At 39.5% G+C, this 18,755-nt stretch overlaps 2 protein-coding genes across 2 annotated transcripts; both read left to right on the top strand.

Annotated features, from left to right (window-relative positions):
- Positions 1-6,376: 6,376 nt before the first annotated feature.
- Positions 6,377-7,312, top strand: LOC121500872 (olfactory receptor 958-like). The gene has a single exon (XM_041772985.1). It carries the CDS (start codon positions 6,377-6,379, stop codon positions 7,310-7,312), a length of 936 nt encoding a protein of 311 aa, XP_041628919.1.
- A 7,413-nt stretch (positions 7,313-14,725) lies between these two features.
- LOC121500871 (putative olfactory receptor 10D3) lies at positions 14,726-15,668 on the top strand. The gene is given in 2 exon segments (XM_041772984.1): positions 14,726-14,905; positions 14,907-15,668. Coding segments are annotated over 2 exon segments (942 nt in total).
- The last annotated feature ends 3,087 nt before the right edge of the window (positions 15,669-18,755 follow it).

Raw genomic sequence — 18,755 nt, 5'->3', positions numbered from 1 at the left:
GTAGAAACATGGAAACATAAAGTAAATCTAAAGACCCCAGGACCAAGCCAGTCTCTAGGATCCTTTCTTTTTCTTTTTTTTTTTTTAAGGTTTTATTTATTTATTCATGAGAGGCAAAGAGAGAGAGAGGCAGAGACACAGGCAGAAGGAGAAGCAGGCCCCACGCGGGGAGCCAGACGTGGGACTCGATCCCCGGTCTCCAGGATCAGGCCCTGGGCTGGAGGCAATGCTAAACCACTGAGCTAGAGGGCTACCCTCTAGGATCCTTTCTTTTTTTTTTTTTTTAATTTTTATTTATTTATGATAGTCACAGAGAGAGAGAGAGAGAGGCAGAGGCACAGGCGGAGGGAGGAGCAGGCTCCATGCACCGGGAGCCCGATGTGGGATTCGATCCCGGGTCTCCAGGATCGCGCCCTGGGCCAAAGGCAGGCGCCAAACCGCTGCGCCACCCAGGGATCCCTCTAGGATCCTTTCTTAATAAGAGAAGCATCCATAAGTGATTCCAGAAGAACAGAAGAAAAGCCTGCATTTGACTTGGACCAGAAGACAGTTTACATGCTGGCTGTAAGCTTTCTTTGTTTCTTTGGCTCGCCCTTCCTTCCTTCCTTCCTTCCTTTCTCTTTCTTTTTTTCCTTTTTTTAGAGAGAGCACATGAGCAGGGGGAGGAGCAGAGGGGAAGAGAAAGGAAAGGGGAAAGAACCCCAGGTAGACTTCTTGTTGATTGTGGAGCCCAACTCAGGGCTTGATCTTATGACCTTGAGATCATGACCTGAGCTGAAACCAAGAGTTAGATGCTTAATTGAGCCACCCAGATGCTCCAAACCTATATTTCTATTACATATTTTGTTTTCTCTCTTTCTCTCATTTTATCTTTCCCTATTGCTCTCTCCTCTCTGCCCTTTCTCTGTTTTGTTCACTGTTTGCTCTAAGTGAACTAGTAACAATATTTTCACTATTCCTTTATAGAAAATAGTAAAGAAAAATGTAAAGAAAAATGTAAACAAATAAGTAAACAAAAATTTCACTTTGGCATTAACCTGGTTAATTACAGATGTCCTGTTATCATTTTTCTAGGTTGGGTAGTGATTCTTTACCATTTTGATGGTTATGAACTCTTTTAAGAACAAAAGAATACTATTGAATATTTCCCCAGAAAAGTGTGTGTGTGTATGTGTGTGTGTGTGTGTGTGTGTGTGTTGTTTGTGTATGTATCTCCTTCTTCATAATAATTCTGGAAATGATGTCAAGGGATTAGGTATAACTGGTTCAGAATCACACCTACCTTGGACCTAAATTCTGATCCTGAATCTATGACATTGGGCAAATTTCTTTGTTCTTGATTTTCACCTCTTCATGTAATATTTGAGGCACAAGCTGAGATCATCTTTTTGCTTCCTTCCAGAGTGAATAATCTAAGATTTATTCTGCATGAGTTCCAATATATAAGCCTACTCCATGGTCCTCTTTTGTCTTATGATGGTAAGGACATGTCTACAGTTAAGGAATTGTACTATAGGATTAACTATTGGAACCTTAAAATTTAGGCTCCTGGATTGTTATCCCTTGGCGTACATAATTGTTCCCATGGATTTGGGTACTTGCTGAAGAGAAAAAGTTTGAAGTCACTGTCATAACATACTTACAGCCTTTATTTCTGGAAAGTCATGCACAAGACTAGCATTACTTAATGTGTCATTTTGTGAAATTCATTTCAATACTATCTTACACGAAGTTAACACTCATCTTATAGTCTTCTATGTCCAGTGAAGTGTTTGACTTACCCTGTGAAGCTGAAGCCACACAACTGTATAAGGCTTTTCCTTTTCCTCTCCAACACAGAATCTGGACTGAGCTCTAAAAAGCTTAAAGAAATCATATCCTAAAATAGACCAACCATAATCACATGACTCACACTTAGCCCAAGACCTCATACGATCTCTATTTAGCTCCAGAAGTTACTGCCTGATAATCTTTTTTTTTTAAAGATTTTATTTATTTAGTCATGAGAATACACAGAGAGGAGAGAGAGAGGCAGAGGCACAGGCAGAGGGAGAAGCCGGCTCCATGCAGGGAACCCAATGTGGGACTCGATCCCGGGTCTCCAGGATCATGCCCTGGTGTGCAGGCGGCGCAAAACCACTGCGCCACTGGTGCTGCCCAATACACTGATTTTTAAAATTAAATTCAAATTGCCAACATACATATAGCACTCAGTGCTCATCCCATCAAGTGCCCTCCTTAGTGCGGGTCACCCAATCACCCCATCCCCCCATCCTCCTCACTTTCTGCAACCCTTTGTTTGTTTCCCAGAGTTAGGAATCTCTCATGGTTTGACTTCCTCTCTAACTTTTCCCCACTCAGTTTTCCCTCCTTCCCTTATAGTCCCTTTTACTATTATATTCCACATATGAGTGAGACCATATGATAATTGTCTTTCTCTGATTGACTTATTTCACTCAGCATAATACCCTCCCCAGTTCCATCCATGTCGAAACAAATGGTGGGTGGGTATTCATCTATTCTGATGGCTGAGTACTATTCCATTATATACATAGACCACATCTTCTTTATCCATCCACCTGTAGAAGGACATCGTGGCTCCTTCCACAGTTTGGCCATTGTGGACATTGCTGCTATGAACACTGGGGTTCAAGTGTTCTGTTGTTTCACTACATCTGTATTTTTGTGGTAAATACCCAGTAGTGCAATTATTGGGTCATAGGGTTGCTCTATTTTTAACTTCTTGAGACTCCTCCACACTGTTTTCCAGAGTGGCTGTAGCAGCTTGCATTCCTACCAGCAATGCAAGAGGGTTCCTCTTTGTCTACATCCTGCCAACATTTGTTGTTTCCTGTCTTGTTAATTTTAGTCACTCTAGCTGGTGTAAAGTGGTATCTCATTGTGGTTTTGATTTGTATTTCCCTGATGGTAAGTGATGTGGAGCATTTTTTCTTGTGCTTGTTGGCCATGTAATACACTGATTTTAACAGTGTATCTGAGTTACAGGATAATCTGGGGAGTGGTAAGAGGAAGAAATGAAAAATGGCCTCAGAACTCCCCACAATTCTCAGATGCTCCCAGCCCTTTTCTTGTGTTTTATCTTTAGCACTCTTCTACTTTGTACATTCAAGGAGTAATCTTCCACTCTTTGGTTACATGTCTACCCCTGAGCTTCTTTTTAGTTTCAGAGTCATACATCCAACTGCTTTCGAACATCATCAGATTTTAATTCTATAATTCACTTAATTCCATATCTCGTTTAATAGCACTACCATCCACATAGTCTTTTTTTTTTAAAGATTGTATTTTTTGTTTTGTGAGAGAGAGTGTGAAGCAGGAGGGAAAGGGGAGGAAGAAGCAGACTCCCTGCTAAGCAGGGAGCCTGACATGGGGTTCTATCCCAAGACCCTGGGGTCCATGCCCTGAACAGAAGGCAGATATTTAACTGAGCCACCCAGGTGTCCCTAGTCTTTCCATTATTTACTAAGACATTAATTCATTTCATAAGTATATGTGAATTTATTATTTCTTCCTCCCTTGCCTGAGTGGTTGCTTTAGATTTTCATCTTGTCTCTCTAGCTCTAAACTTTTCCCCCTGTAAAACCCTATACATTGCACTATCAAAGTCATTTATCTTAAGCATGAAGCTCATACATTTGCATCGCTGATTAAAATCCAAAGATTGGGATCCCTGGGTGGCGCAGCGGTTTGGCACCTGCCTTTGGCCGAGGGCGCGATCCTGGAGACCCAGGATCGAATTCCACGTCGGGCTCCCGGTGCATGGAGCCTGCTTCTCCCTCTGCCTGTGTCTCTGCCTCTCTCTCTCTCTCTCTCTGACTATCATAAATAAATAAAAAATTAAAAAAAAATAAAATCCAAAGATTTTATTCCTTCATATAGTGCCTCTTATAGTACACACCCTGGATACTCTGTGTGAAGACTTTCCTCAAAACTCCAACAGGAAGTATTAATCATATTTTAACTATAATAGACATATATCTTTAATGCTATAATTATTACACTGTATCATATTTATTTAATTGTTTGCATTAAAATATACCCCAAAATTTATATTTAGAGAGACAAAGAAATGTTTAGGAGAGAGAAAAGGAAAAAAAATATACCCCAAAAAATAATTGTTTGCATTGATTTTCCCTTTAGTCTGTGATCCTTTTTTTTAAAGATTGATTATTTATTTATTTATTTATTTACTTATTTGAGAGAGAAAGAGAGTGAAAAAGAGAGAGAAAGCATGGGTGGGGAGAGGAGCAGAGGAGAGGGAGAAGCAGTCTCCCCACCCTGAGCAGAGAGCCCAATGTGGGGCTCTATCTCAGGACCTTGAGATCATGACCTGAGCCAAAGGCTGATACTTAATCGACAGAGCCACCCAGGTGTCCCTGTGTGATCCTTTTGTTTTCATTTTTAGAAATATTTTTCCCTTAAGTTTATTGTATTGTGGTCAGAAGACTTATCATGAGATCTACCCCTTTATCAGATTTTCAGGTGTGTAATACAGAATATTGAGTATGGGTACAATGCTGTACAGCAGATCTCTAGAACTTATTCCTCTTGCTTACACAAAACTTGATGTGGTTTGATTAGTAAATCCCCATTTCCTTCTCCCTCCTTGGCAACCATCATTCCACTCTTTGGTTCTATAAATTGACTATTTTAGATTTTCGTGAAAATGGAATCTGTTTGTTACTCCTTCTGTGAATGGCTTATTTCACATAGCCTAATGTCCTCAAGGTCCAATCACGTGGCCACATCTTACACGTAACTCTTGTTTTTTTAAGGCAGAAGAATATTCTATTGCACGTATATACAACCTTTTCTTCATCCATTCACTTGTGGTGGCTATTTGCGTGTGTGTGGAGTCTTTCAGGTTTTCTATACAGAAGATCATGTAATCTACAAAATGTTACTTATTCTTTTCCAATTTGAATGTTTTGCTGTTGTTGTTTTTGTTGTTTTTTTATGTTTTTGTCTATTTTTATTTTTGTTTTGTTTTGTTTTTTTGCTTAATTGTTCTGGCTAAAAGTAGTATCACTGGGCATCTTTACTTTGTTCTGCTCTTAGAGGAAAAGAACACAGCCTATACTGGATGACAGAATCAAAATCCACAAAAATGATTTATGTGAAAAGAAAGATTTTATTTATTTGGGAGAAAGATAGCCCAAGCAGGAGGAGTGGCAGGGAGACCAATGCGGAGCTTGATCCCAGGACCCCAGGATCATGACCTGGGCTGAGGGCAGACTCTTAACTGACCGAACCAACCAGGCGTCCCAACCCAAAGATACTTTAATAGCCTCAGGTGATGTGTAAATACTAAAATGATGAAACTGGAAACCTTTAAGCCATATATGTAAGGATCCGTGATTTTGCAGAAACAAAATAAAACAACAAAAAAGAATGGTTCCAGCACTTAGCAGAAACCAGGGTGAAACTCTTCCTTGTAGTTTGACATATGAAAAAGTTAGATTTTAGGTCACAGTGTTCTCAAAGTTGCTTTGATTGTTCCTGAGATGTTTGAGCACATTGACTGAAATAAAGAAGCAATGATAACCTTCCTTGTTGCATAGCTGTCTGAACTGTTGAACAATAATAGACAAAAGAATAGAATTAACCTACGAATGATTAGAAAGGAGTTCAAGGACCACTTGGCAAGGACATTTATGGAGAAATCCAAATTAAAAAGTCAGTGATTGAGCTAAATTATCACTAAGGCCCTTTCAGTTCAGAGAATACATTGATTTTTCTTTTATTTGCATTTCTATAGTTATTTTTTCCTTTTATCCAGTTATGGTGTAATGCATTTAGAATCCTTGGGTCCCAATTCTGGATCTGTCATTATCTGTATCTGAGAATCTGAGCAAGTTATTTAACTTCCCTGAATCATCATTCCATTATCATCTATGAAATGAAGATATTACACTTGACTTCGAGGATTCTTTTAAAGCTCCAGAAGCAAATGGTTATGAATATTCTATGTAAACTATAAATGTGTCTAATTTGTTTCCTCCTCTTTTCTCTATCTTATTTTCTTTTCCTTCTTTCGTCTTTCCTCTTTGTTCTCAGTTCTCAAAACTTCTATGCTCTTTGTATTTTGTTCTTCTCCATCTGATAATAATAAAATAATACCTGTCTATGGACCAGTCAAGTTGCCTGCATTGTGTCCTCACCCCAGAGACCACACGTCCTCCTGGGGCATTTGCTGCCCCCAGTCCAAATAACTATACACATTATCTTTTCACTGATAGAGCATAAGATTACATTCCCTTTTGTGAATCTACTGGTAGCAAGCAGTGCGATTTCATTCCTTGGGCCACTAACTTATTGTCATGTTTCCTCCTTTCCAGAATAAAGTCTAACTTCTATGGAGGTGAGGAATCACACTTTGGTTACAGAGTTCATCCTGCTGGGCATCCCACACACAGAAGGGCAAGAAACCATGCTCTTTGTTGTGTTCTCTGTCTTCTACCTCTGTACCCTACTAGGAAATCTGCTCATCCTTGTGGCTGTGATGTCTGACTCCCACCTCCACACTCCTATGTATTTCTTTCTTTGTAACCTCTCTGTGCTAGATATTGGCTTCTCTTCTGTGAGCACGCCGAAGATGTTGGCCAACCTGCTGGTGAGGAACCGAGTCATCTCCCTGGGGGGCTGCATGTCTCAGGTCTTTTTTTACCACTTCCTCGGCAGCACTGAGTGTCTGCTCTACACGGTGATGGCGTATGACCGGTTTGCTGCCATCTGCCACCCACTGCGTTACACCACCATCATGAACCGCCGGGTGTGTGCCCTGCTGGCTGCTGGCACCTGGTTTACTAGCTCTTTTCATGCCACAATTCTCACCACGCTGACCTTCCAACTGCCCTACTGTGGGTCTAATGAGGTAGACTATTTCTTTTGTGACATCTTTCCTGTAGTCAAATTGGCATGTGGTAACACCCTCATCATTGAGACAGTGAGCTTCACCAACATCGGCCTTGTGCCCATGATGTGTTTTCTGCTCATCCTTGCCTCTTACATCCGCATTGTCATTGCAATCCTAAAGATGCACTCTGCTGAGGGGAGGCGCAAGGCAGCGTCTACCTGTGTCTCCCACCTCTCGGTGGTCACACTGTTCTTTGGGCCCTGTGCCCTCATCTATACCCAGCCATCTTTGAGCGAGGCACTCATAACCCCAGTGCAAATCTTTGGCAATGTAGTCACCCCCATGCTGAACCCCACAATCTACACCCTGAGAAACAAAGATGTCAAAGGAGCCTTGAAAAAACTGGCTACAGGCCAGATAGTTTCAGGTCACTAGTCCCCTTGTGGGTTAGGCTTATTTTTTGGTCTTCCCATTTGTATGTTAAGTTAATTTAAAAACATGTATCCATGACCGTTGTAAGTCTTTCTGCCATGAAGACAGCTGAGCAGCAATTCAACTGATACAAACCTGTGACATATTCTCCATTTAATAGACCAGGGATCAGCAAACATTTTTCTCTAAATGTTCAGATAGTATATATTTTAGGCCTTGAGGACCATATAGTCTCTATTGTGAATACTGAACTCTACTATGGTAGCGTGAAAAGTGCCATAGAAAAATATACGAACAAATGGATGAGACCTGTTCCAATAAAACTTTACTTACACAATCAGGTAGCAAATGAGATAATGCCCGACCGGCCATAGTTTGCTGATTCCTATCACAGAGGTTAGTTGAATTTGAGAATCAGTTTTTTCAAGGACATGTTGATAATGGTTTAAGAGTGGAATTTGACATGGGCTGGGTCTCACCACAGTGCAAAGTGAATTTCTGATCAGGGGTAAGTGGTGAAAAGATGGATGTTAAGGGACAAGGTACGCACATCTGTGAGAGGACTGTGTAGCACCTCGAATACATCTTCTGAGAACTCTTCACTGCAGCAGGGCCATCTGGATGTGATCCATGCGGATGCCTAGACATGTCCTGATACCTCTGCTCCTTATATCCTTATGGCCAGTTTCCAAAGGCATGAAGGTAAACGAACACTATTCTTGCTCATACAAGCAATCTCCATTCCCCTCTGAAGTTACTCAGCTTCCCCCTGCTAGCATCAGTAACTGCATTCATTTTCCATCCACAAAACACCAAGAGCAATTGGGTAGGCACCTTGGAATGTGATTTTGACAAGTCTACCAAAATCTGTCACAAGATATGATTATTGCATTGATTTTGCATCAATTTAGCAGGGTACTAGACAGAGTGAATCTCCTCTTGCTGCCTGTGGTCTGACTGCTCAGTGCTAAAGGACATGATGGGTGGTGTGTATGCCTGTGAGTGACTGCAGCTCATTCAGTGGTGGGACCAGACCCTCTGAGAATAGTACCAGAAATCATGGAGCTTTGTGCTCCCCCTATCTTCACAGAGAAACAAACTCTGTTGGGCAGTGGTGATAGTTCTCTGGGTGGGACCATCCACCTGCATGTTTTAATTATTTCCTATCTACTCTGGCAACTGACTCTAGTCAGCTAGTTCTTTTTTTTCTTTCTTTCTTTCTTTTTTTTTTTCTTTCTTAATTTCATGAGAGACACAGAGAGAGCGGCAAACACATAGGCAGAGGGAGAAGCAGGCTCCTCAAGTGGAGCCCGATGCAGGACTCAATCCCAGGATCACTCCCTGAGTTGAAGGCAAACGCTCAATCACTGAGCCACCCAGGTGTCCCCCTGACTAGTTCTTAATAAGGAATTGGGCCAACTGGGCTATTGGAGTGGTACTAGCAACTAGAGCTGTCCTTGGCCTGATGGATAGACAGATCACCTTCTTTCTAGCTATATTGGGCTAACTTCTCCTTTCCTAGTTACCCATAAAAGCAACCCTCTAAATCCCCATGTGCCAAGCCTCCAGAACTTTCAAAGGACTTAGTATAATGAGGTTCTTCTTTTGCCATTTCTAATTCCCTGGATGAATGTAAAATACATATTTATTTCAAAGGACAGAGCCAAAAGTTACAGCATACTTCAGCATAATCACATCAACTATTGATTTTGACCTTTTCTAGAAAGGTTGTCATGAATCATGGCCATTTTGGGCTTATGTAGAATCTGTAATTACCCTAAGCTATGCCCTAACATATAATGAAATTTTAATCTGTATTTTAAAATATATTTGGTGAACAAATCAAAAATAATAAATTCTGTTAAAATTATGTATCAATAAATTATGTGTTGTTTTCCATAATCAATAAATTAAGCCGACTGCATTCTTTTTTGAGTGGAAGTAAATATATATATTATCTATTATTTATATTTTTACAGTATTCAAAACAAATTTAATAATACATTCTTATTTATTGTAGTCTTAAAAATTATTTTTGCTGTGAAATATCTTTCATATTTTAAAAATATTATAAAATTTAAAGAATATTAATAGATACCTGTGTACTTTTCAACCAGCACAGGAAATAGAATATAATCTAGAAGTTTCTTTTGTGTGCTTCTGTCATCCTTATCCTCACAGTAGTTATTAGCAAGCTGTTCTTGTTAAGGAAATATCTTTATTTTATTTATGGATCTAGCACTATGTATGAATCCCTAAACAACATATTATTTAGTTTTTTTCTGCTTTTGAAATTTGTTAAAATAGACTCATACATGATTGCCTTTATTCCGTTCAAACTTGTTTTTGAAATTCATTGATTTTGATGCATATGGCTGAAATTTTACATTTTACTATTTTTTAATTCATTCTATTGTTTTAAGACATAGGTGGCTCCTAATTTGTTATTATGAACATTCGTTTGCATGTCTCTAGAGCACAGGTCAAAGAGGTTTCTCTAGAAGATGCATTCAGGAGCAGAATGGCTGAAATGGAGGGAATTCAAATAGCAGATTTGCTAGGTGATGCCAAACTGCTTTCTGAATGATTCTAACAATTAAAGCCACATCCTCAGAGGATGAGAATTCATGGCACATCTCATGATTGTCAACTCTTTGTAATGATCTTATTCTTAATATTTGCCAATCTGATGATATGAAATTGTGGCCACTTTATTTTGAAATCACAGTACTTGATTACTAATAAATTTAAGCAACTTCGTATCTGTTTAATGACAGTTTGGGTTTCCTCCTTTGGGAAATTTATGTAATTTTCTTAACTCAGTTTTCTGTTTAGTATTTTGGCTTTTATAAAATTGATTCACAGTGGTTCTGTATGTATTCTAGATACTATTTTTTTATTGATAATATGCTTTACAAATATCTTTTCCTAGTCTGTGGCTCCTCTGTCTTTTTTTTTTAATAAAATCAATGTGTTCATTTAATGTGAATAATTTATCAAACTTTTCCCTTATAATCTCTTCCAGAGATGATTGCATCTTGTTTAGAAATCATATATTATACTTAATTTGTGTCTTTAGGGTTTTCATAGAGTTAGGGTGCCTACTGACATGGGTGGCAAATAATTGCATGAAGAGTGGAGCAACAAGCAGGACAGACTTTATTCACTCTCCAAGGGATGGGAGAGGCCAGACATCTAGAGAAAGGTCAACCCTGAGTTTCTGTTAGGCTGGGCCTTTTAAAGGGTTTTTAGGGATATGAGAGGGTTGCAGTTGACCCCATGAGGGCGGTGTGTGGAGGGCATAGACTTTTGGCCAGGTAGAGCAAGCGATGGCAGATTTCTTAAGGGACTCTGTCCAGGGCTGCACTGGGACGTGGGTTGTGGGCAGGCTAGAGAAGAATATGTTTTGTAGTTGGAGTCTACTGAGACTATAGGGGACTGCGACCTAGAAAAACAAAGAGTTACAGCCAAGTGCAGACAACTGTGAGTTTTGTCTCCTGCCGTGGGATGGGGAGGGACTTGGAATAGATTTCTTTCACACAGTCTTGATTTTCACTTTTAAGTCTTTAATCCATCAGGAATTGACTTTTGTTTGTGAAGAGATAAGAATTCAATTGCCTTCTACTTAAAAAAAAAATGAATATCCAATTAATTGTCCCAGCATCATTTATATTCTATTTCAACATCCCCTACTGGCCTGCAATGCCTCTCTAATATGGCCTCCAATGACCCCCATCTTCTAGGATTCATGCTTTCGTGCAATCAGGTCCTTAGTTTTAGTGACTTGTTTTAGTGAATACAGCATAGCAGAGGTGATGGGATATCACTTCCAAAATTACATTATAAAAGACTATCTTGGGGCACCTGGATGGCTTAGTAGTTGAGGGTCTGCCTTTGGCTCAGGTCATGATCCTGGGGTCCTGGGATTGAGTTCCGCATTGGGATCCCTGCAGGGAGCCTGTTTCTCCCTCTGCTGGTGCCTCTCTCTCTCTGTCTCTCATGAATAAATAAATAAAATCTTTAAAAATAAAAGACTATGGCTTCAATCTTGGGTGAATGTGCTCTATTTTACTGTCTTTAGGATTGACTGCCTTGGGAGAAGCCAGCTGCTATATTGCAAGGCAGTCCTATGGACAGGTCTCAGATCTACCAATAGCCATGTGAAGGAGCTTGGAAGCAAATCCTTCTCCAGTCAAGCCTTCAAAAACAGTGTAACCCCAGACAATGGTATGCAACCTCAAGAAAGACTCTGAGCCAGAGGCACTTAGTTAAGCTGTGCCTGGATTCCTGACCCAAATAAACCAAATGTCAGTTATTTTAGGCCACCAAGATTTGGAATAATTGATTATGCCATAGAAACTAAAACATATATCTATTCATATTTTCTATACTTTTGAGTCTGTTTTGATAAGTTGTATCTTTTTAAGATTTATCCAATTTATCATAGTTTTCAAATTTATTAAAAATAAACTTTTATATGCACTTTCTCTCTTTTGTCCAATAATAATCTTTTTAAAAATATATTTTATTAATTTTTTTGAGAAAGAGTGCATAAGAAAGAGCACAAGCAGAGGGAGAGGCCGAGGAAGAGGGAGAAGCAGACTCCCCACTGAGCAGGGAGCTGGATACAAGGCTTGATTCCAGAACCCTGAGATCATGACCTGAGCCAAAGCAGATGCTTAACCTACCAAGCCATCCAGACACCCCTTTAGCAGTCATCTTTATAGAGGTATACACCTTAGTCTTTTCAGAGAGCCAGATTTTAGCACTGTTGAGCCCTTTTCCTTTTGCCTTATTTACTTCATTCATTAATTAATCTATTTTGGTTCTTTGAAAACTATAACCCTTTTGTACATGAAAGATGAACAATTCTAACATTATAAACATCTGGTCTCAAGTGGCAAGGTTCTCAACACCCTTCAAAAAAAAAAAAAAAGAAATTCCAGATTCAGCAAACATGTCTTGTGCATAGTTGTATATATCCTTAATAAATATGTGTTGTTTTATATATTAATACAATTCTGGAAAAATCACGTGGAGAACAAGTCCTAGTTCAGAAAAGCCAACTCTGCCAATTGACAAAACTGCTTTTTGGAGAATCTAATCATGGAAATTTTATTTCCAAATCAAAATACTGCATCTCAAAAGTAGGAGAAGAGCTATGGAGAACAATTTGAGATAAAGTGTTTGAAATTGGATATTTAAAAGCATGAGATATATAGTTGTTCTTCTCATTCTAATATTATATCCTGAAACTAAGAAAATGTTTTCTACCTATATCCTAGGATTGAGTTGTACCTCTCAGCCGTCGTCTCACTTCTCTAGATCAACCACAGAAATAGAAAGTGTAGGCATGGTTCAATCTTGTTCACGCTGTAGTAATGCCACAAGGGGGGACATTAGCATATTCTGTTTCAACTAGATCATTTACTTACTTGTAATTACTCCCTTTGTTCAACAACCCCCTTGAATCAGAATTCACTCAGGAATGGGATCCCAAAGGCCTCCAAGGGCATTTAAATTTCCACATAAAAGAAAACAATGTAGCTATTAGTGTCTTGGAAGCAATCTTTGGAGAGGACAGAGGTACACTCAGCTTTACTTCATTTAGCCTGAGTTTATTTCACTAAGAAAGAGCTTTCCAGATCATGGGAGAAGATCCCTGACCCTTATTTACCATGTGACAATAAAGGCAAATCGAGGCAAAAGATCCTATAGAGACAGATGGTGAAAGGATCAAATTTCCTCCTTGTAAGTCACGTGAGTGCCACCTTCATCTTTTTTCTTTCTGCTCTGTTTTTGTTTTTCATATGCCTCATGGAGAGGAGAACTTGGAGTCTTGGTTTACAAATGGTTTCTGAGTCTAGGGTGAATAGGAGCATGGAGCTACTAAACACAGAATAGGATGTTATTTGCTTTGTTTGTCCTTCACTTCATCATGTTGGCCAACCAACTCAAAAACTCCTTTCTTATTATTGTCCTGTATACCCAGGGATTTGGACTTGATTCAAAATAATTAAAAGACTGGACATTCCAAATGAGACTTCACCTGGATATACTGGGCCAATTCTTTCTGTAATGTGTGACACCTCTTGATAAAACATCCAGGGCTTTTGGTGGGGGGGAGTAGATTGCATGTAGTTCTAATTTTGGGTCTGGTCACCTTTTAGAGTACAGTGCAGAGCTTCTTCCTGGGTACAGATGCCATGAAGGTAAAGAGAGAAACTCTAAAGATTCAGAAGAATAAGGCCAAACGGGAACAAGTGGATGATCATGCTTCTTTACAAGGTTGTGGATGAAGACTTCTATCCCACAGTATCATCTAAGTCCTTATATAAGACAAAATACTGAATGTTATCTAGTTTTGTCAGTCATTGAATGAGTCATTTGACTACTTCATTCATCAAGCATTTATTAAGAACCTGCTCTGTGCCAGACATTGTTTTCTGCACTAGAATATAGCAGTGCACATCAAACTTTATAACTTCATGTGTATGTGGTGGTGGTGGTGGTGGTGGTGGTGATGGTGGTGGTGGTGGTGGTGGTGGTGTGGGTGGGGAAGGACAGGTTGGCTTTCCATTGCTTACTAAGGAGGAGAAGGAATATTTTCCTAGCCTGGTGACATCAACAAGAAAAAACATGAATAACATGGAGGCAAAATATGAGAAGGCTAGTAATGTCACAGTCCACCATAGATGCATACATTGGAAAGACTGATGATGTCAGGAGAAAAAAAAATAGATCCCTAGCTCTACCATTCTAGCTATCTCAATCTAGGAGAGTTGCTTCACCTTTTTAAAGTGTGGCTGTTTTCTTTTCTATAGATTTATCTCAAAAACTTATTGTTAGGGTTACTAAACTGAAATCATGGTGTATCAGCATTTCCAATGTAAAGCATTTATTGTTCAATCCTTATGTCTCTCTGAAAAGTCAGAGAGAGAAGAAACAATGTTGTCAGTAGTAGTGGTCCACAAATACGGTGATTAAAAAAAATATAGTGATTCTTAAGTTGTAGTTCCTATCTTGCCAAATGAAAAAGCCCCTGGTTGATTCTGAAGATTTGAGATCCTTCCTCTCTGAAGGAGCACACGTATGTGTGGGCTCTGTCCTTCCCTTTGAAAAATCTTTCCTCTAAGATGCTTTTCTTTTTAAAAAAGTATTGTTTTAATAAGAGATGTCTGCATTTAGAATTGGTATAACAAAAATATTTGGCACAAAACTGTTAAATTTTCTATGACAACTACATTCCAGTTAAAATGCCCTGTAATATGGGTCATAAGCAACTTTTCCTTAACTTTGAACCAGAATGCTATCCTTTCAATGGCATATTTCATTTGCCCAGTATGTTCACTGCCATCAAGCCAGGGCATCTGTCCATGTCCTCTGCTTCCTTTTCCTCCTCTAGGACACTTTCTCATGGAGAAGAAGAACTGCTCGGTGGTGACTGAATTCATCCTGCTGGGGATTCCACACACAAAGGGGCTGGAGACTATGCTTTTTGTCTTGTTCTTACCCTTCTATGCCTGCACCCTGCTAGGAAATGTGTCCATCCTCATGGCTATTCTTTCTTCCACTCGCCTTCACACACCCATGTATTTTTTTTCTGGGGAACTTGTCTGTGTTTGACATGAGTTTCTCTTCTGTGACCTGTCCTAAAATGCTGTTGTACCTCATGGGACTGAGCCCACTCATTTCCTATAAGAGTTGTGTCTCCCAGCTCTTCTTCTTCCATTTCCTTGGCAGCATTGAATGCTTCTTGTATACCGTGATGGCCTATGACCGCTTCACTGCTATCTGTTACCCTCTGCAGTACACAGTCATCATGAGTCCTAGAATCTGTGGGGCCCTGGCTGCAGGCACATGGCTGTTAGGGTGTATCCATTCCAGTATCTTGACTTTCCTCACCTTCACTTTGCCATACTGTGGTCCCAATGAAGTGAATCACTTCTTTTGTGATATTCCGGCACTTTTGCCACTGGCCTGTGCTGATACATCCTTAGCCCAGAGGGTGAGTTTCACCAACGTTGGCCTGGTGTCTCTCCTCTGCTTTCTCCTAATCCTTTTATCCTATACTCGAATCACCATCTCCATCTTGCATATTCATTCAACCGAAGGCCGCCGCCGGGCCTTCTCCACTTGTAGTGCTCACCTCATTGCCATCCTTTGTGCCTATGGACCCATCATCACTGTCTACTTGCAGCCCACGCCTAACCCCATGCTGGGAACTGTGGTGCAAATTCTGATGAATCTCGCAGGACCAATGCTGAATCCTTTGATCTATACCTTGAGGAATAAGGAAGTGAAAACAGCCCTGAAAATAATTTTGCACAGGACAAGCCACGATCCTGAGAGCCAGTAAGAGTGGATGGATAGGTATACAAAATGGAATTTCTTTCTGGCCCAACATGCATGCAAAGTACCCTTCTGGAATCCTCATGTGTAACTTTTCAGCACACAATGAAGAGCATGGCTGACTCTATCATACTTCATTTTTTTGTCTATTTTATTTTTTTGTTTTACCTAAGCACACTCTCCTAGCTTCAAGATAACAGTCTGGGTTGCTATTGTTTTGTTTTTCTTCTGTGGAGAACCTCCTGCCACTAAAAGGAAGAAAGATGATCTTGCTCCTGCAGCATTTGTCTACCTTTTTCAGCTCATGTCCCTCTAAACTATGTGTCAGACCAAGTTATAAGGAAGGCAATCCGCAGAAAAAAATGACTGTAAATAACTGATTGAGAGTATGATAGTATCTTCTCTCTTTCAATATTAACAGACTGAATGTCAGAAGCAAATCAAATGTTTTCTCTTTCTCCTCAACTGCACAAAAAAGGAATAACTTAGAATTTATCAGCAAAGATATTTTCCTCTCCATCCCATGATTTTCCTCATGCCTGTTTTCTCTGCTTGTAGGTCCTTAGGCAAATAAGATTACCTCCCAACTGTGTAAGGAAAGTGAAAATTTTGTGACTAGTGTCCTAAACTATAGGTGTCCATTTCACTACTAGCTCACAGTGTGATTCTGAGTGTGAAAAAGCAATTGGTTTTATCAGGTCAGGATGTTAGACTAAACCAGTGTTTTTCTAAGAAAGACTCAAAGAGCCCAAGGGCTCCAGTGAATTTATTCTTAGGCTTCCAAGTTATGAATAGTGAGGGCTTCCCTTATTCCTGCTCTGTGTATTAGATTTAAGCACAAAATTTCATTGGAAAAAGTGTTATAGCCTCCGGAGTATGCAATTTCCATGGCATCTTCCAGGACGACAAACAAGATGTGTGTTGTTTTCTTCTACCCGTAACTTTAAAGGTGTTGCTGCTTCTTTAGCACCTGAACCTTTACTTTCCTCTTCAACACTCACATGGACTTGCTACATTTGGTAGAGCTCCAAGGTTCATGCCATCACCTCCCAAACAATTCTGCTCTTCCAATAAAGACAATTACAAATGAAATATGTATTATTATACTTGGTCTTATGTGATCTCTTCATTATTTGATATACATCAAAGATCTACTTTGGTTCACAAGTGTCTACATGGAAGCTCTGTGTAAGACACTGATTAGATCTGAAGATAAGAGTTTAGATTTGATTTTGCTGGGTCCATCATGTTAACTGCCTAGAATATACATCATTTTACACTTTGCACCTCTGACCTAAGCACTGTACTATTAAAATTCCAACTTGAAAATGTCTTGATTCACTGGGATATTATACAAGTTCAGCTCCTAATAGCAAAGATTCCTTCTAGAACTTTCTGAATCCTTGGAAATATCAAGTATATAATTGTTTTAAATAACCTCTTGACCCATTTGTTCTTCAAATTTTTGTCTTTGGGCCAGTATTGTGAAGATTATTATTTATAGAGCTCTTACTTATTGTCAGGTATTATGCCAAATGTCATACAAAAAATGATCTCATTTAATCCTCAAAATGATCTGGTGACATTTGTGTTATTATGCCCATTGTATTGATGAATTCCTAAGGCTTAGAGAAAAAAAAATAAGTTCCTCACTCAAGATCTCACAGCTGGAATGTGATGAGGCCAGGTTATGAAACAACGGCATTTTGCTCTTAAAATATTAAGAAACTGGGGTCCCTGGGTGGCGCAGCGGTTTGGCGCCTGCCTTTGGCCCAGGGCGCGATCCTGGAGACCCGGGATCGAATCCCACATCGGGCTCCCGGTGCATGGAGCCTGCTTCTCCCTCTGCCTGTGTCTCTGCCTCTCTCTATCTCTCTGTGACTATCATAAATAAAAAAAAATAAATAAAAAATTAAAAAAAAATTTTTAAAAAAAAATATTAAGAAACTGTTTTTCAAATGCTTGGGAGTCTTCCAGGTAAGAACAGATAAAGTACTAAGTAGGAGCACTTACCTTTGTTAATGCCAACCCACAAAGATAGGATATCCCAGAAAAGGACATTTTTTGTCTTACCCCTATAAAAGAAATGGTAACCAAGATAGGCAGTGCTGGTTTAGCACTAGGACATAGGTGGTACATGAGCGAAGATCTCTGGCCCCATAGTGAGACATGTTGGCATTTGCCAATTAGGGACTACCTGGGACACAGCAACAGAAAAGCAATTCAAAGTTCCACATCATTCTCCACAACTTTTTTCCGGAATAGAAGGAGTGCAGGGACTATAAATGAAGGAACTGGAATCTTTGATTGTATCATCTGGGCAAACTTGCAAAGAGAAGATGATTGAAGTTATAAGAGAAGCAAGAGCTGAAGAGAAAGCTAAGTCTCCGAACATCCACCTGATGCCTCCTTCTATCATCTGTGACCTCAATCCTCTTTTGAGGAAATTTTCCTGAACCTTGAAAAGAAATGGATATTAATTTCCTAGTATTGATTTTTCACTGGATCTGGGCCATGGCCCTTTGGCCTAGCAGCTCACAACCCTCCTTTCGAACAACAATGTTGTTTTGCATTGAGCCTGATGAATTCACCTTCTGAGGAATCTCAGAAACATCCCCAAAGCTATTACTGGGGAAAGGAACATCCCCTAAAAGACCCAAGAAACCCCATGGTGGCTTCAAATTTACTCAAGGCCCTAGAGAAATGATAACAATGGGACTGAATTTTCCCCTCTTCCTCTATTTTAATACAAAATGAAAAAGTGAAGATAAATGCCACATCCATTTTTAAAGGAATACTAATCCATTATCACATCTCTTTTGCTTTCGATTACTATTTTAACTGACTCTGATTTTACTCACAGCTTGTGCCAATTAATTTTGATCCCATTTTCAACAGTAGAAGCCTTTGGGATTTTAAAAGTTTCTTATTAATGAATCATTAATTAGTAGCTTGGTGTTACTAGGGTTAAAACATCTAAGGAACATATTTCCTGCAACATTCTCTTAAACTAGGTTTCCTGTACAAATCTGTTTGAGGTTGTTCACAATCACAACAGAAGACTTCCTTTGTGTTCCTTGTTTCAGTTTGCTTG

This window comes from Vulpes lagopus, chromosome 10 (assembly GCF_018345385.1).
Source record: "Vulpes lagopus strain Blue_001 chromosome 10, ASM1834538v1, whole genome shotgun sequence".
Lineage (NCBI taxonomy): Eukaryota > Metazoa > Chordata > Mammalia > Carnivora > Canidae > Vulpes > Vulpes lagopus.
This window is presented reverse-complemented; position numbering and strand designations above follow the sequence as displayed.

What these genes read in the sequence shown, in the direction of transcription:
- LOC121500872 (XM_041772985.1), top strand. Translation starts at nt 6,377, where the DNA reads ATGGAGGTGAGGAATCACACTTTGGTTACAGAGTTCATCCTGCTGGGC.